Here is a 14,146-nt window from a genome sequence, read left to right as displayed (position 1 = left end):
GGGGGTGTTTGGCTCCTCTAGTGATGGAGTTGGGGTTGGCTCCTCTAGGGATGGGGGTGTTTGGCTCCTCTAGTGATGGGGGTGGGGTTGGCACCTCTAGTGATGGGGGTGTTTGGCTCCTCTAGTGATGGGGGTGGGGTTGGCACCTCTAGTGATGGGGGGGTGTTTGGCTCCTCTAGGGATGGGGGTGTTTGGCTCCTCTAGGGATGGGGGTGGGGCTCTCACCTCGGGCTCACCACGTCTTGCGGCATTTGGAATAATTCCTGTAATTTGCTCTCCTGGCCGACGCCCACCTTCACCACGTAGGAGCTGGGGTCCACGGTGCACTCCCAGTAGTAGCGGCCCTGAGTGATGGCGACGTCCCCGAGCACCAACTCCATGGAGACGTGGCAGCTGGTCATCAGGCGCTCGGCGGCGAACAGCATGGGGACCCCCGGGACGCTGCGCACCGCCCTCCGATCCTTACTGACCACCAGGCGGTCCCGCGGGAAGCCGCAGCTGCTGTCCAGGAAGAAGTTCAGCACTGCGGAGAGAGAGAAGAGCGCGGGGCCCCCACAGTTAGGACCTCGCATTGTGGAGGCTTCACTTCATTAGAGACTGCAAGGCATCCAGCAAACAGACCCTGCATGGTGTCCGGCAGGGAGGAGGACCATCAGGGACCATCAGCCACAAATCCACAATATTTGTAACAATCGGCCCCCATAGGAGTGCGACCTACCGGCAGAGATATGGCTCATATACCATGGATACATCTATATACCCAACACTCCCGCCTGCCGACATACCTACAGCCACCTATATATACACTGATCTATATATGACAGGTAGGTTGGTGTTGGGTTAGAGGTAGGTTGGTGTTGGGTTAGAGGTAGGTTGGGGTCCAGGTTAGAGGTAGGTTGGTGTTGGGTTAGAGGTAGGTTGGGGTCCAGGTTAGAGGTAGGTTGGGGTCCAGGTTTGAGGTAGGTTGGGGTTCAGGTTAGAGGTAGGTTGGTGTTGGGTTAGAGGTAGGTTGGGGTCCAGGTTAGAGGTAGGTTGGTGTTGAGTTAGAGGTAGGTTGGGGTCCAGGTTAGAGGTAGGTTGGGGTCCAGGTTTGAGGTAGGTTGGGGTTCAGGTTAGAGGTAGGTTGGTGTTGGGTTAGAGGTAGGTTGGGTTAGAGGTAGGTTGAGGTTGGGTTATTGGTAGGTTGGGGTTCAGGTTAGAGGTAGGTTGAGGTTGGTTTATTGGTAGGTTGGGGTTGTGTTAGAGGTAGGTTGGTGTTGGGTTAGAGGTAGTTTGGGGTTTGGTTAGAGGTAGGTTGGTGTTGGGTTAGAGGTAGGTTGAGGTTGGGTTATTGGTAGGTTGGGGTTCAGGTTAGAGGTAGGTTGAGGTTGGGTTAGAGGTAGGTTGGGGTTGGGTTAGAGGTAGGTTGGTGTTGGGTTAGAGGTAGGTTAGGGTTCAGGTTAGAGGTAGGTTGGGGTAGGGTTAGAGGTAGGTTGGTGTTGGGTTAGAGGTAGGTTGGGGTTCAGGTTAGAGGTAGGTTGAGGTTGGGTTAGAGGTAGGTTGGGTTAGAGGTAGGTTGAGGTTGGGTTGAGGTAGGTTGGTGTTGGGTTAGTGGTAGGTTGGGGTTGGGTTAGAGGTAGGTAGGTGTTGGGTTAGAGGTAGTTTGGCGTTCAGGTTAGATGTAGGTTGGGGTTCAGGTTAGAGGTAGGGTGGTGTTAGGTTAGAGGTAGGTCGGGTTGAGGTAGGTTGGTGTTGGGTTAGAGGTAGGTTGGGTTAGTGGTAGGTTGGGGTTGGGTTAGTGGTAGGTTGGGGTTGGGTTAGAGGTAGGTTGAGGTTGGGTTAGAGGAAGGTTGGGGTTCAGGTTAGAGGTAGGTTGAGGTTGGGTTAGAGGTAGGTTGGGGTTCAGGTTAGAGGTAGGGTGGTGTTGGGTTAGAGGTAGGTTGGGTTGAGGTAGGTTGGTGTTGGGTTAGAGGAAGGTTGGGTTAGTGGTAGGTTGGGGTTGGGTTAGAGGTAGGTTGGGGTTGGGTTAGAGGTAGGTTGGGGTTCAGGTTAGAGGTAGGTTGAGGTTGGGTTAGAGGTAGGTTGGGGTTGGGTTAGAGGTAGGTTGGGGTTGGGTTAGAGGTAGGTTGGGGTTCAGGTTAGAGGTAGGTTGGGGTTCAGGTTAGAGGTAGGTTGGGGTTTGGTTAGAGGTTGGTTGGGGTTGGGTTAGAGGTAGGTTGGGGTTGGGTTAGAGGTAGGTTGGGGTTCAGGTTAGAGGTAGGTTGGGGTTCAGGTTAGAGGTAGGTTGGGGTTGGGTTAGAGGTAGGTTGGTGTTGGGTTAGAGGTAGGTTGGGGTTGGGTTAGAGGTAGGTTGGGGTTCAGGTTAGAGGTAGGTTGAGGTTGGGTTAGAGGTAGGTTGGGGTTCAGGTTAGAGGTAGGTTGGGGTTGGGTTAGAGGTAGGTTGGGGTTCAGGTTAGAGGTAGGTTGGGGTTGGGTTAGAGGTAGGTTGGGGTTCAGGTTAGAGGTAGGTTGGGGTTGGGTTAGAGGTAGGTTGGTGTTGGGTTAGAGGTAGGTTGGGGTTGGGTTAGAGGTAGGTTGGGGTTCAGGTTAGAGGTAGGTTGAGGTTGGGTTAGAGGTAGGTTGGGGTTCAGGTTAGAGGTAGGTTGAGGTTGGGTTAGAGGTAGGTTGGGGTTGAGGTTAGAGGTAGGTTGAGGTTGGGTTAGAGGTAGGTTGGGGTTCAGGTTAGAGGTAGGTTGAGGTTGGGTTAGAGGTAGGTTGGGGTTCAGGTTAGAGGTAGGTTGAGGTTGGGTTAGAGGTAGGTTGAGGTTGGGTTAGAGGTAGGTTGGGTTAGAGGTGGGTTGGGGTTGGGTTAGAGGTGGGTTGGGGTTCAGGTTAGAGGTAGGTTGAGGTTGGGTTAGAGGTAGGTTGGGGTTGGGTTAGAGGTAGGTTGGGGTTCAGGTTAGAGGTAGGTTGAGGTTGGGTTAGAGGTAGGTTGAGGTTGGGTTAGAGGTAGGTTGGGGTTGGGTTAGAGGTGGGTTGGGGTTCAGGTTAGAGGTAGGTTGGTGTTGAGTTAGAGGTAGGTTGGGGTCCAGGTTAGAGGTAGGTTGGGGCTGGGTTAGAGGTAGGTTGGGGTTCAGGTTAGAGGTAGGTTGAGGTTGGGTTAGAGGTAGGTTGGGGTTCAGGTTAGAGGTGGGTTGGGTTAGAGGTAGGTTGGGGTTCAGGTTAGAGGTAGGTTGGGGTTCAGGTTAGAGGTGGGTTGGGTTAGAGGTAGGTTGGGGTTCAGGTTAGAGGTAGGTTAGGCTTAGAAAACAACGTTTTGTGATCTTTCTGCAGACAATTCATCCTGAAGAGTTCCTGAGTTCCCTCGGGTGTCTCCTGTGTGTGGAGCTCAGAGATGGTGGGACTCTGGCCATACCCCGGGACAGATCACTCTGGACATGACCTCAGTCTCCTCTCTGATTAACAGAGAATGAGGTGCCTCAGAGCGGGTGAGCTGTACCTGGAGCGGGTGAGCTGTACCTAGAGCAGGTGAGCTGTACCTGGAGCAGGTGAGCTGTACCTGGAGCGGGTGAGCTGTACCTGGAGCGAGTGAGCTGTACCTGGAGCGGGTGAGCTGTACCTGGAGCGAGTGAGCTGTACCTGGAGCGGGTGAGCTGTACCTGGAGTGGGTGAGCTGTACCTGGAGCGGGTGGAGTGTGCAGGTAGATGTCCTCGCTGTATTCCCCGTATCCGGCCTTGTTGTAGCCTCGCACCCTCAGCACATACACGCTGTCAATGTCGGGCCCCTCTAAGACGGTGCTCAGGCCCCAGATCTCCTCCCGCCGTTGCCACAGCTTGAGGGTCTTGTGTTTGGGGTCGGTTTTGCGATACTCCACCGTGTAGTGCCAGGCGGGGGCCGAGTCCTGGGGGAGGCGCCAGCTCAGGTAGATCTGGTCATAGGCGTACGTACGCTGGGTGTCGATAACGGGAGCATCTGGAGCTGGAGGGGGAGGAAGGAGAACAGTAAGAGAGGATGGACAGGAAGGTGAATGGAGGAGGAGCGAGCAAAGTGGGAAGAAGAGAGGGAGAAGTCCATGCTGAGAGAGGGAGAGAGTCCTCGTTACTGCAGATCCCAGATCAGAGAACGAGCAGAAGGATGCAGGCAGAGAGTCAGTCCAAGGAGCCTGGAGAGTCAAGAGGAAGCCAGGGTGATAGAGGAGATGAGGACCGGAAGATGCAGGAGATGAGGAGAGGGGGATCAGCGGATGGGGAGAGCAGAACACAGGAGAAAAGGAGAGAACATAGGAGATGAGGAGAGCATCTGAGATGGGGAGAGAACATAGGAGATGAGGAGAGCATCTGAGATGAGGAGAGGAGAGCATCTGAGATGAGGAGAGCATCTGAGATGAGGAGAGCATCTGAGATGAGGAGAGGAGAGCATCTGAGATGAGGAGAGGAGAGCATCTGAGATGAGGAGAGCATCTGAGATGAGGAGAGGAGAGCATCTGAGATGAGAAGAGGAGAGCATCTGAGATGAGGAGAGGAGAGCATCTGAGATGAAGAGAGGAGAACATAGGAGATGAGGAGAGCATCTGAGATGAGGAGAGGAGAGCATCTGAGATGAGAAGAGGAGAGCATCTGAGATGAGGAGAGCATCTGAGATGAGGAGAGGAGAACATCTGAGATGAGGAGAGGAGAACATAGGAGATGAGGAGAGCATCTGAGATGAGGAGAGGAGAACATAGGAGATGAGGAGAGCATCTGAGATGAGGAGAGGAGAACATAGGAGATGAGGAGAGGAGAGCATCTGAGATGAGGAGAGGAGAACATAGGAGATGAGGAGAGCATCTGAGATGAGAAGAGGAGAACATAGGAGATGAGGAGAGCATCTGAGATGAGAAGAGGAGAACATAGGAGATGAGGAGAGGAGAGCATCTGAGATGAGGAGAGGAGAACATAGGAGATGAGGAGAGCATCTGAGATGAGAAGAGGAGAACATAGGAGATGAGGAGAGGAGAGCATCTGAGATGAGGAGAGGAGAACATAGGAGATGAGGAGAGGAGAGCATCTGAGATGAGGAGAGGAGAGCATCTGAGATGAGGAGAGGAGAGCATCTGAGATAAGTAGAGGAGAACATAGGAGATGAGGAGAGCATCTGAGATGAGAAGAGGAGAACATAGGAGATGAGGAGAGGAGAGCATCTGAGATGAGGAGAGCAGAACATAGGAGATGAGGAGAGCATCTGAGATGAGAAGAGGAGAACATAGGAGATGAGGAGAGGAGAACATCTGAGATGAGGAGAGGAGAACATAGGAGATGAGGAGAGGAGAGCATCTGAGATGAGGAGAGGAGAGCATCTGAGATAAGTAGAGGAGAACATAGGAGATGAGGAGAGCATCTGAGATGAGGAGAGGAGAGCATCTGAGATGAGGAGAGCATCTGAGATGAGGAGAGGAGAACATCTGAGATGAGGAGAGGAGAACATAGGAGATGAGGAGAGCATCTGAGATGAGGAGAGGAGAACATAGGAGATGAGGAGAGGAGAGCATCTGAGATGAGGAGAGGAGAACATAGGAGATGAGGAGAGCATCTGAGATGAGAAGAGGAGAACATAGGAGATGAGGAGAGGAGAGCATCTGAGATGAGGAGAGGAGAACATAGGAGATGAGGAGAGCATCTGAGATGAGGAGAGGAGAACATAGGAGATGAGGAGAGCATCTGAGATGAGAAGAGGAGAACATAGGAGAAGAGGAGAACATAGGAGATGAGGAGAGGAGAGCATCTGAGATGAGGAGAGGAGAACATAAGAGATGAGGAGAGCATCTGAGATGAGAAGAGGAGAACATAGGAGATGAGGAGAGGAGAGCATCTGAGATGAGGAGAGGAGAACATAGGAGATGAGGAGAGGAGAGCATCTGAGATGAGGAGAGGAGAGCATCTGAGATAAGTAGAGGAGAACATAGGAGATGAGGAGAGCATCTGAGATGAGAAGAGGAGAACATAGGAGATGAGGAGAGCATCTGAGATGAGAAGAGGAGAACATAGGAGATGAGGAGAGGAGAGCATCTGAGATGAGGAGAGGAGAACATAGGAGATGAGGAGAGGAGAGCATCTGAAATGAGGAGAGGAGAGCATCTGAGATGAGGAAAGGAGAGCATCTGAGATGAGAAGAGGAGAACATAGGAGATGAGGAGAGGAGAGCATCTGAGATGAGGAGAGGAGAGCATCTGAGATGAGGAGAGGAGAACATCTGAGATGAGGAGAGGAGAACATCTGAGATGAGGAGAGGAGAACATCTGAGATGAGGAGAGATGAACATCTGAGATGAGGAGAGGAGAACATCTGAGATGAGGAGAACATCTGAGATGAGGAGAACATCTGAGATGAGGAGAGGAGAACATCTGAGATGAGGAGAGGAGAACATAGGAGATGAGGAAAGGAGAACACAAGAGTTGAGGAGAAAACTGAGATGTGGATGAGAAGAGGAGAACATAGGAGACAAGGAAAGGAGAACACAAGATATGGAGAACATAGGAGACTTGGATGAGAAGAGGAGAACATAGGAGATGAGGAGAGGAGAACATAGGAGATGAGGAGAGGAGAACAGAGGAGAGGAGAACATAGGAGATGAGGAGAGGAGAACAGAGGAGAGGAGAACATAGGAGATGAGGAGAGGAGAACATAGGAGATGAGGAGAGGAGAACAGAGGAGAGGAGAACATAGGAGATGAGGAGAGGAGAACAGAGGAGAGGAGAACATAGGAGATGAGGAGGATATAGGAGATGAGATGAGGAGGACATAGGAGATGAGGAGGATATAGGAGATGAGGAGGATATAGGAGATGAGGAGGACATAGGAGATGAGGACATAGGAGATGAGGAGATGAGGTCACAGGGAATGGGGAACAAAATCCATTATTGGGAATAATGAAAACAAAAAGCTGTAATGAAGGAGGAAAGTAGAGGAGATGAAAAATAAAAGATAAGTCTAGAAGATAAGAGAACAGAGGATGGAGATGGAGGACAGAAGATGGAGATGATGGACAGAGGATGGAGATGGAGGACAGAAGATGGAGATGGAGGACAGAGGATGGAGATGGAGGACAGAAGATGGAGATGGAGGATAGAGGATGGAGATGGAGGACAGAAGATGGAGTTGGAGGATATTGGATAGAGATGGGGTCAGAGGATGGAGATGGAAGACAGTAGATGGAGATGGAGGACAAAGGATGAAGATGGAGGACAGAAGATGGAGATGGAGGACAAAGGATGGAGATGGAGGACAGAAGATGGAGGATATTGGATAGAGATAGGGTCAGAGGATGGAGATGAAGGACAGAAGATGGAGATGGAGGACAAAGGATGGAGATGGAGGACAGAGGATGGAGAAAGAGGACAGAGGATGGAGATGCAGGACAAGGGATAGAGATGGAGGACAAAGGATGGAGATGGAGGACAAAGGATGGAGATGGAAGATGGTGATCAGAGAAGCAGGACAAAGGATGGAGGACAGAAGATGGAGATGGAGGACAGAGGATGGGGATGGAGGACAGAGGATGGAGATGGAGTACAGAAGATGGGGATGGAGGACAGAGGATGGGGATGGAGGACAGAGGATGGGGATGGAGGACAGAGGATGGAGATGGAGGACAAAGTATGGAGATGGAGGACAGAGGATGGGGATGGAGGACAGAGGATGGGGATGGAGGACAGAGGATGGAGATGGAGGACAGAGGATGAAGATGAGGCTCATGGAGACAGAGAACAGATGGCGGACACATAGGGGTGAAAGGCCAGAATTATCCTAAACATAGAAGAAGATAAAAGTAAATCAAAGTGGAGGCCATCTTGGAACAGGAGGGTGGAGCTTCCCCTTAGCAGTGGGTGGGGACAGGGACAGGGAGGGAGGAGAAGGGGAGGTCCGAGCCTCTGAGGAGGAGAGCGGATTGGTAACTTGCCTCTTCTGTCTCCCGGACTGCAGGTCACACTGAGAGGCCTACAAACAGAGAGAGGGACATGTGGGTCTGAGATGGGCCACATCTGGGCCACTAGGGCCCCCTGCAGGAGGAAAGAAGGACCCCCAGTCTGCACTAACAATCCCATCCTGCCTGCTGGCATACTGTGAGCGCGGCGCGCCATTTAAAGGGCCACTCCACCATTAACCTCCATGTCAGTTATGGTTGGGTTCTAGAAGGAACCCCCCCCCAGGGTCTTCCCTCTCTCGGGGCCCCTGGGCCCCAAACTCTCAGTGCCGGACGTTTCTCAGGTGGACACAGCAGGAGTGAGACTTCACAATTGTTGGGGGCGTGGCTGGAATCTGACATTTTTGGTGGAGTGACCTTTTAATGTCTGACATCATATAATGGAAGGACTGGAGCTCCTCCCCCCCATAGGGGGCCGACCTACCAATAGCCCCTCCCACCTTCAGGTGATAGAACCCAAATCCCCCAATCCGCATCTGGTCTGCTCTCTCCTGATTGGCCGGAATTTAATTTCCTGGGGGGGGGGGTATAAATACATCCTATCAGGAGGGGATCCTACCGGGAAGAGGGCTTTACAGTAACAGCTGCAGGAAGGGTTCATTGCAGTAACAGCTGCAGGAAGGGTTCATTACAGTAACAGCTGCAGGAAGGATTCATTACAGAAACAGCTGCAGGAAGGATTCATTACAGAAACAGCTGCAGGAAGGATTCATTACAGTAACAGCTGCAGGAAGGGTTCATTACAGTAACAGCTACAGGAAGGGTTCATTACAGTAACAGCTGCAGGAAGGATTCATTACAGAAACAGCTGCAGGAAGGGTTCATTACAGTAACAGCTACAGGAAGGGTTCATTACAGTAACAGCTGCAGGAAGGGTTCATTACAGTAACAGCTGCGGGAAGGATTCATTACAGAAACAGCTGCAGGAAGGGTTCATTACAGTAACAGCTGCAGGAAGGGTTCATTACGGTAACAGCTGCGGGAAGGGTTCATTACAGTAACAGCTGCAGGAAGGGTTCATTACAGTAACAGCAGCGGGAAGGATTCATTACAGTAACAGCTGCAGGAAGGGATCATTACAGTAACAGCTGCGGGAAGGATTCATTACGGTAACAGCTGCAGGAAGGGTTCATTACGGTAACAGCTGCGGGAAGGATTCATTACGGTAACAGCTGCAGGAAGGATTCATTACGGTAACAGCTGCGGGAAGGATTCATTACGGTAACAGCTGCAGGAAGGATTCATTACGGTAACAGCTGCAGGAAGGATTCATTACGGTAACAGCTGCAGGAAGGGTTCATTACGGTAACAGCTGCAGGAAGGGTTCATTACGGTAACAGCTGCAGGAAGGATTCATTACGGTAACAGCTGCAGGAAGGATTCATTACGGTAACAGCTGCGGGAAGGATTCATTACGGTAACAGCTGCAGGAAGGATTCATTACGGTAACAGCTGCGGGAAGGATTCATTACGGTAACAGCTGCGGGAAGGATTCATTACGGTAACAGCTGCACGAAGGGTTCATTACGGTAACAGCTGCGGGAAGGATTCATTACGGTAACAGCTGCGGGAAGGGTTCATTACGGTAACAGCTGCGGGAAGGGTTCATTACGGTAACAGCTGCGGGAAGGGTTCATTACGGTAACAGCTGCGGGAAGGGTTCATTACGGTAACAGCTGCGGGAAGGGTTCATTATGGTAACAACTGCAGGAAGGGTTCATTACGGTAATAGCTGTAGGAAGGGTTCATTACGGTAACAGCTGCAGGAAGGGTTCATTACGGTAACAGCTGTAGGAAGGATTCATTACAGTAACAGCTGCGGGAAGGGTTCATTATGGTAACAACTGCAGGAAGGGTTCATTACGGTAACAGCTGTAGGAAGGATTCATTACAGTAACAGCTGCGGGAAGGATTCATTACAGTAACAGCTGCGGGAAGGGTTCATTACAGTAAGAGCTGTGGACTTTTACTATAGGATAACATGGAATTACAGCTGTTGTGAGGTCAGGAAGTTTGTGGTTTTGTGTTTTTCTCTTCTCAGGACCAAGGTGAAGTCTGAGAGGATGAGTTTGCTGGACGTACCGGCTGTAGTCATGTGATCCATCAAGCTATAATTATCACCTAACTGAAAGTGCACTGAAGGCATGCCACAATGACCCCGCAGGAAACAGTACTGCCTGACACTTCAGCATGCCTTATATGCCCTGCTGGATTATGGCACTTCTGGCAATAATTGTGACCATCTACCAGCCCTCATAGCAGATATTCCATCCTCCATGCGGCTCTGCAGCATTTCCACTCTCTAATGGACATTCCCTGGAGGAGAGTCCAGATTTACCTCTGACGAAGCTCAGTTCAGTCAGTAACTTCAGCTCTCTACTGACGTCCAGCTTGAATGGTGGGAGAGGGACGCAGGCCGCCGAGCGGAAGGTCTGAACGGAGTCGATGGCTCGGATGATCCTGAGGAAGGAGAAGACAACATCAGAACATGGGAGGAGGTCTATGGAGGAGACCCTCTTATATCATACATGGGAGGAGGTCTATGGAGGAGACCCTCTTATATCAGAACATGGGAGGAGGTCTATGGAGGAGACCCTCTTATATCAGACATGGGAGGAGGTCTATGGAGGAGACCCTCTTATATCAGAACATGGGAGGAGGTCTATGGAGGAGACCCTCTTATATCAGACATGGGAGGAGGTCTATGGAGGAGACCCTATTATATCATACATGGGAGGAGGTCTATGGAGGAGACCTTCTTATATCAGAACATGGGAGGAGGTCTATGGAGGAGACCCTCTTATATCAGAACATGGGAGGAGGTCTATGGAGGAGACCCTCTTATATCATACATGGGAGGAGGTCTATGGAGGAGACCTTCTTATATCAGAACATGGGAGGAGGTCTATGGAGGAGACCTTATATCAGAACATGGGAGGAGGTCTATGGAGGAGACCTTCTTATATCAGAACATGGGAGGAGGTCTATGGAGGAGAACTTCTTATATCAGAACATGGGAGGAGGTCTATGGAGGAGACCTTCTTATATCAGAACATGGGAGGAGGTCTATGGAGGAGAACTTCTTATATCAGAACATGGGAGGAGGTCTACGGAGGAGACCTTCTTATATCAGAACATGGGAGGAGGTCTACAGAGGAGACCTTCTTATATCAGAACATGGGAGGAGGTCTACGGAGGAGACCTTCTTATATCAGAACATGGGAGGAGGTCTATGGAGGAGACCCTCTTATATCAGAACATGGGAAGGTCTATGGAGGAGACCTTCTTATATCAGAACATGGGAGGAGGTCTATGGAGGAGACCTTCTTATATCAGAACATGGGAGGAGGTCTATGGAGGAGACCCTCTTATATCAGAACATGGGAGGAGGTCTATGGAGGAGACCTTCTTATATCAGAACATGGGAGGAGGTCTATGGAGGAGACCTTCTTATATCATACATGGGAGGAGGTCTATGGAGGAGACCTTCTTATATCAGAACATGGCAGGAGGTCTATGGAGGAGACCCTCTTATATCAGAACATGGGAGGAGGTCTATGGAGGAGACCCTCTTATATCAGAACATGGGAGGAGGTCTATGGAGGAGACCCTATTATATCAGAACATGGGAGGAGGTCTATGGAGGAGACCTTCTTATATCAGAACATCTCACAATTTTTATTGGCATTGAGCGCGGCTGCTGTCTGTACTGTGATTGGATGGAATGAGGCTGACGAATCAGCATGGATCTAGCACCCTGGTGGTTGTCGGGTCTCACCGCTCATGCAGCTGTTTTGCCGCTAGGACAAAGCACGGCTGTTCCGTCTCCTTCATCACCTCCTGAGCGTAGCACACCAGCCCCGAATTCTCCAACAGCGTCTGCCGCTCCCACACCTGGGCCTCCAGCACACAACGCCGCTCCCGCTGCCGCTCCGCAATGTCCCGGCTCAGCGAGGCCTGCTTGTCGTCCAGGGCGGAGCGCAGCGCTCCAATCAGCTGCAGAGCCTCTTCCTGGGCCTTCCCTCCATTCATCTGTAGGGTCATTATTGAGCAATTATTGGGAAAGTATGGCATATTTATTGATTATTGGGTCATTCTTGACATGTATGTCGGGGGGGGGGGGGTCACAGGGAGGAGGGTAATGCCTGTATGTCGGGGGGGGGGGGGAGGTCACAGGGAGGAGGGAGGATGGTGACACCTGTATGTCGGGGGGGGGGGGGGTCACAGGGAGGAGGGAGGATGGTGACACCTGTATGTCGGGGGGGGAGGGTCACAGGGAGGAGGGAGGATGGTGATGCCTGTATGTTGGCGGGGGGTCAGAGGGAAGAGGGAGGATGGTGATGCCTGTATGTTGGCGGGGGGTCACAGGGAGGAGGGAGGATGGTGATGCCTGTATGTTGGCGGGGGGGTCACAGGGAGGAGGGAGGATGGTGACACCTGTATGTCGAGGGGGGGGGTCACAGGGAGGATGGAGGATGGTGACACCTGTATGTCGGGGGGGGGGGGGAGGTCACAGGGAGGATGGAGGATGGTGATGCCTGTATGTTGGGGGGGGGGGTCACAGGGAGGATGGTGACACCTGTATGTCGGGGGGGGGTCACAGGGAAGAGGGAGGATGGTGGCACCTGTATGTCGGGGGGGAGGATGGTGACACCTGTATGTCGGGGGGGAGGATGGTGACACCTGTATGTCTGGGGGGGGTCACAGGGAAGAGGGAGGATGGTGGCACCTGTATGTCGGGGGGGAGGATGGTGACACCTGTATGTCGGGGGGGAGGATGGTGACACCTGTATGTCGGGGGGGAGGATGGTGACACCTCTATGTCTGGGGGGGGTCACAGGGAAGAGGGAGGATGGTGGCACCTGTATGTCGGGGGGGAGGATGGTGACACCTGTATGTCGGGGGGGAGGATGGTGACACCTGTATGTCGGGGGGGAGGATGGTGACACCTGTATGTCGGGGGGGAGGATGGTGACACCTCTATGTCTGGGGGGGGGTCACAGGGAAGAGGGAGGATGGTGGCACCTGTATGTCGGGGGGGAGGATGGTGACACCTGTATGTCGGGGGGGAGAATGGTGACACCTGTATGTCGGGGGGGAGGATGGTGACACCTGTATGTCTGGGGGGGGTCACAGGGAAGAGGGAGGATGGTGGCACCTGTATGTCGGGGGGGAGGATGGTGACACCTGTATGTCGGGGGGGAGGATGGTGACACCTGTATGTCTGGGGGGGGTCACAGGGAAGAGGGAGGATGGTGACACCTGTATGTCGGGGGGGAGGATGGTGACACCTGTATGTCGGGGGGGGGGTCACAGGGAGGAGGGAGGATGGTGGCACCTGTATGTCGGGGGGTACGGGGAGGTGATGGGCGGGGTCATGTAGATTGTCCCGCCTCCCTCTGCCTCCTGTATGGCAGAACTGAGGATCTGGGGGTTCTTATGACAATTTACCAGCATGCTGGCCAATCTCCAAGGACATGTGACTGCCTCCCCTCCTCCCCTGACATCATCGTTTCTGTACAATCAAATAATGGGGAGTTTTGGGTTCTCCTGATGATTTGCCAGCATGCTGGTTGATTTCTGGGGACACAGGACAGTGATTTCTTCTCCCCCTCCCCCCTTCTATGAAATGTTAGTGTCGTGAGCAGCGGGTATTGGTGGGGGGGCAGAATTTGGGGCGATCAGCGGGTATTGGGGGGGTGCAGAATTTGGGGCGATCAGCGGGTATTGGGGGGGGGCAGAATTGAGGGCAATCAGCGGGTATTGCGGGGGGGGGGCAGAATTGGGGGTGATCAGCGGGTATTGGGGGGGGGCAGAATTGGGGGCGATCAGCGGGTATTGGGGGGGCAGAATTTGGGGCGATCAGCGGGTATTGGGGGGGGCCAGAATTTGGGACGATCAGCGGGTATTGGGGGGGGGGCAAAATTGGGGGCGATCAGCGGGTATTGGGGAGGGCAGAATTGGGGGAGATCAGTAGGTATTGGGGGGGCAGAATTGGGGGCGATCAGCGGGTATTGGGGGGGCAGAATTGGGGGCGATCAGCGGGTATGCGGGGGGGGGGCAGAATTGGGGGCGATCAGCGGGTATTGGGGGGGGGCAGAATTGGGGGCGATCAGCGGGTATTGGGGGGGCAGAATTTGGGGTGATCAGCGGGTATTGGGGGGGGGGGCAGAATTGGGGGCGATCAGCAGGTATTGGGATTGGCAGAATTGGGGGCGATCAGCGGGT

General features: G+C 52.7%; 1 protein-coding gene across 2 annotated transcripts in view; it reads right to left on the bottom strand.

Annotated features, from left to right (window-relative positions):
* The window catches only part of TRIM46 (tripartite motif containing 46), a 33,739-nt gene that overhangs the window by 3,611 nt on the left and 15,982 nt on the right, over positions 1-14,146 (bottom strand). Inside the window, exons 6-9 of one of the 2 annotated variants that reach the window (XM_089667166.1) lie at positions 11,697-11,950; positions 10,257-10,378; positions 3,638-3,937; positions 226-523 (exon numbers count right to left, since the gene is read on the bottom strand). In XM_089667166.1, coding sequence (XP_089523292.1) covers positions 226-523; positions 3,638-3,937; positions 10,257-10,378; positions 11,697-11,950 — 974 coding nt within the window. Of the gene's footprint in view, positions 1-225; positions 524-3,633; positions 3,938-10,256; positions 10,379-11,696; positions 11,951-14,146 lie in introns of both variants that reach the window. The other variant, XM_089667167.1, reaches the window with a different exon arrangement.

This window comes from Staurois parvus, unplaced genomic scaffold (assembly GCF_062004578.1).
Source record: "Staurois parvus isolate SC_StPar_1 unplaced genomic scaffold, SC_StPar_1.0 ptg003068l, whole genome shotgun sequence".
Taxonomy (NCBI): Eukaryota; Metazoa; Chordata; class Amphibia; order Anura; family Ranidae; genus Staurois; species Staurois parvus.
This window is presented reverse-complemented; position numbering and strand designations above follow the sequence as displayed.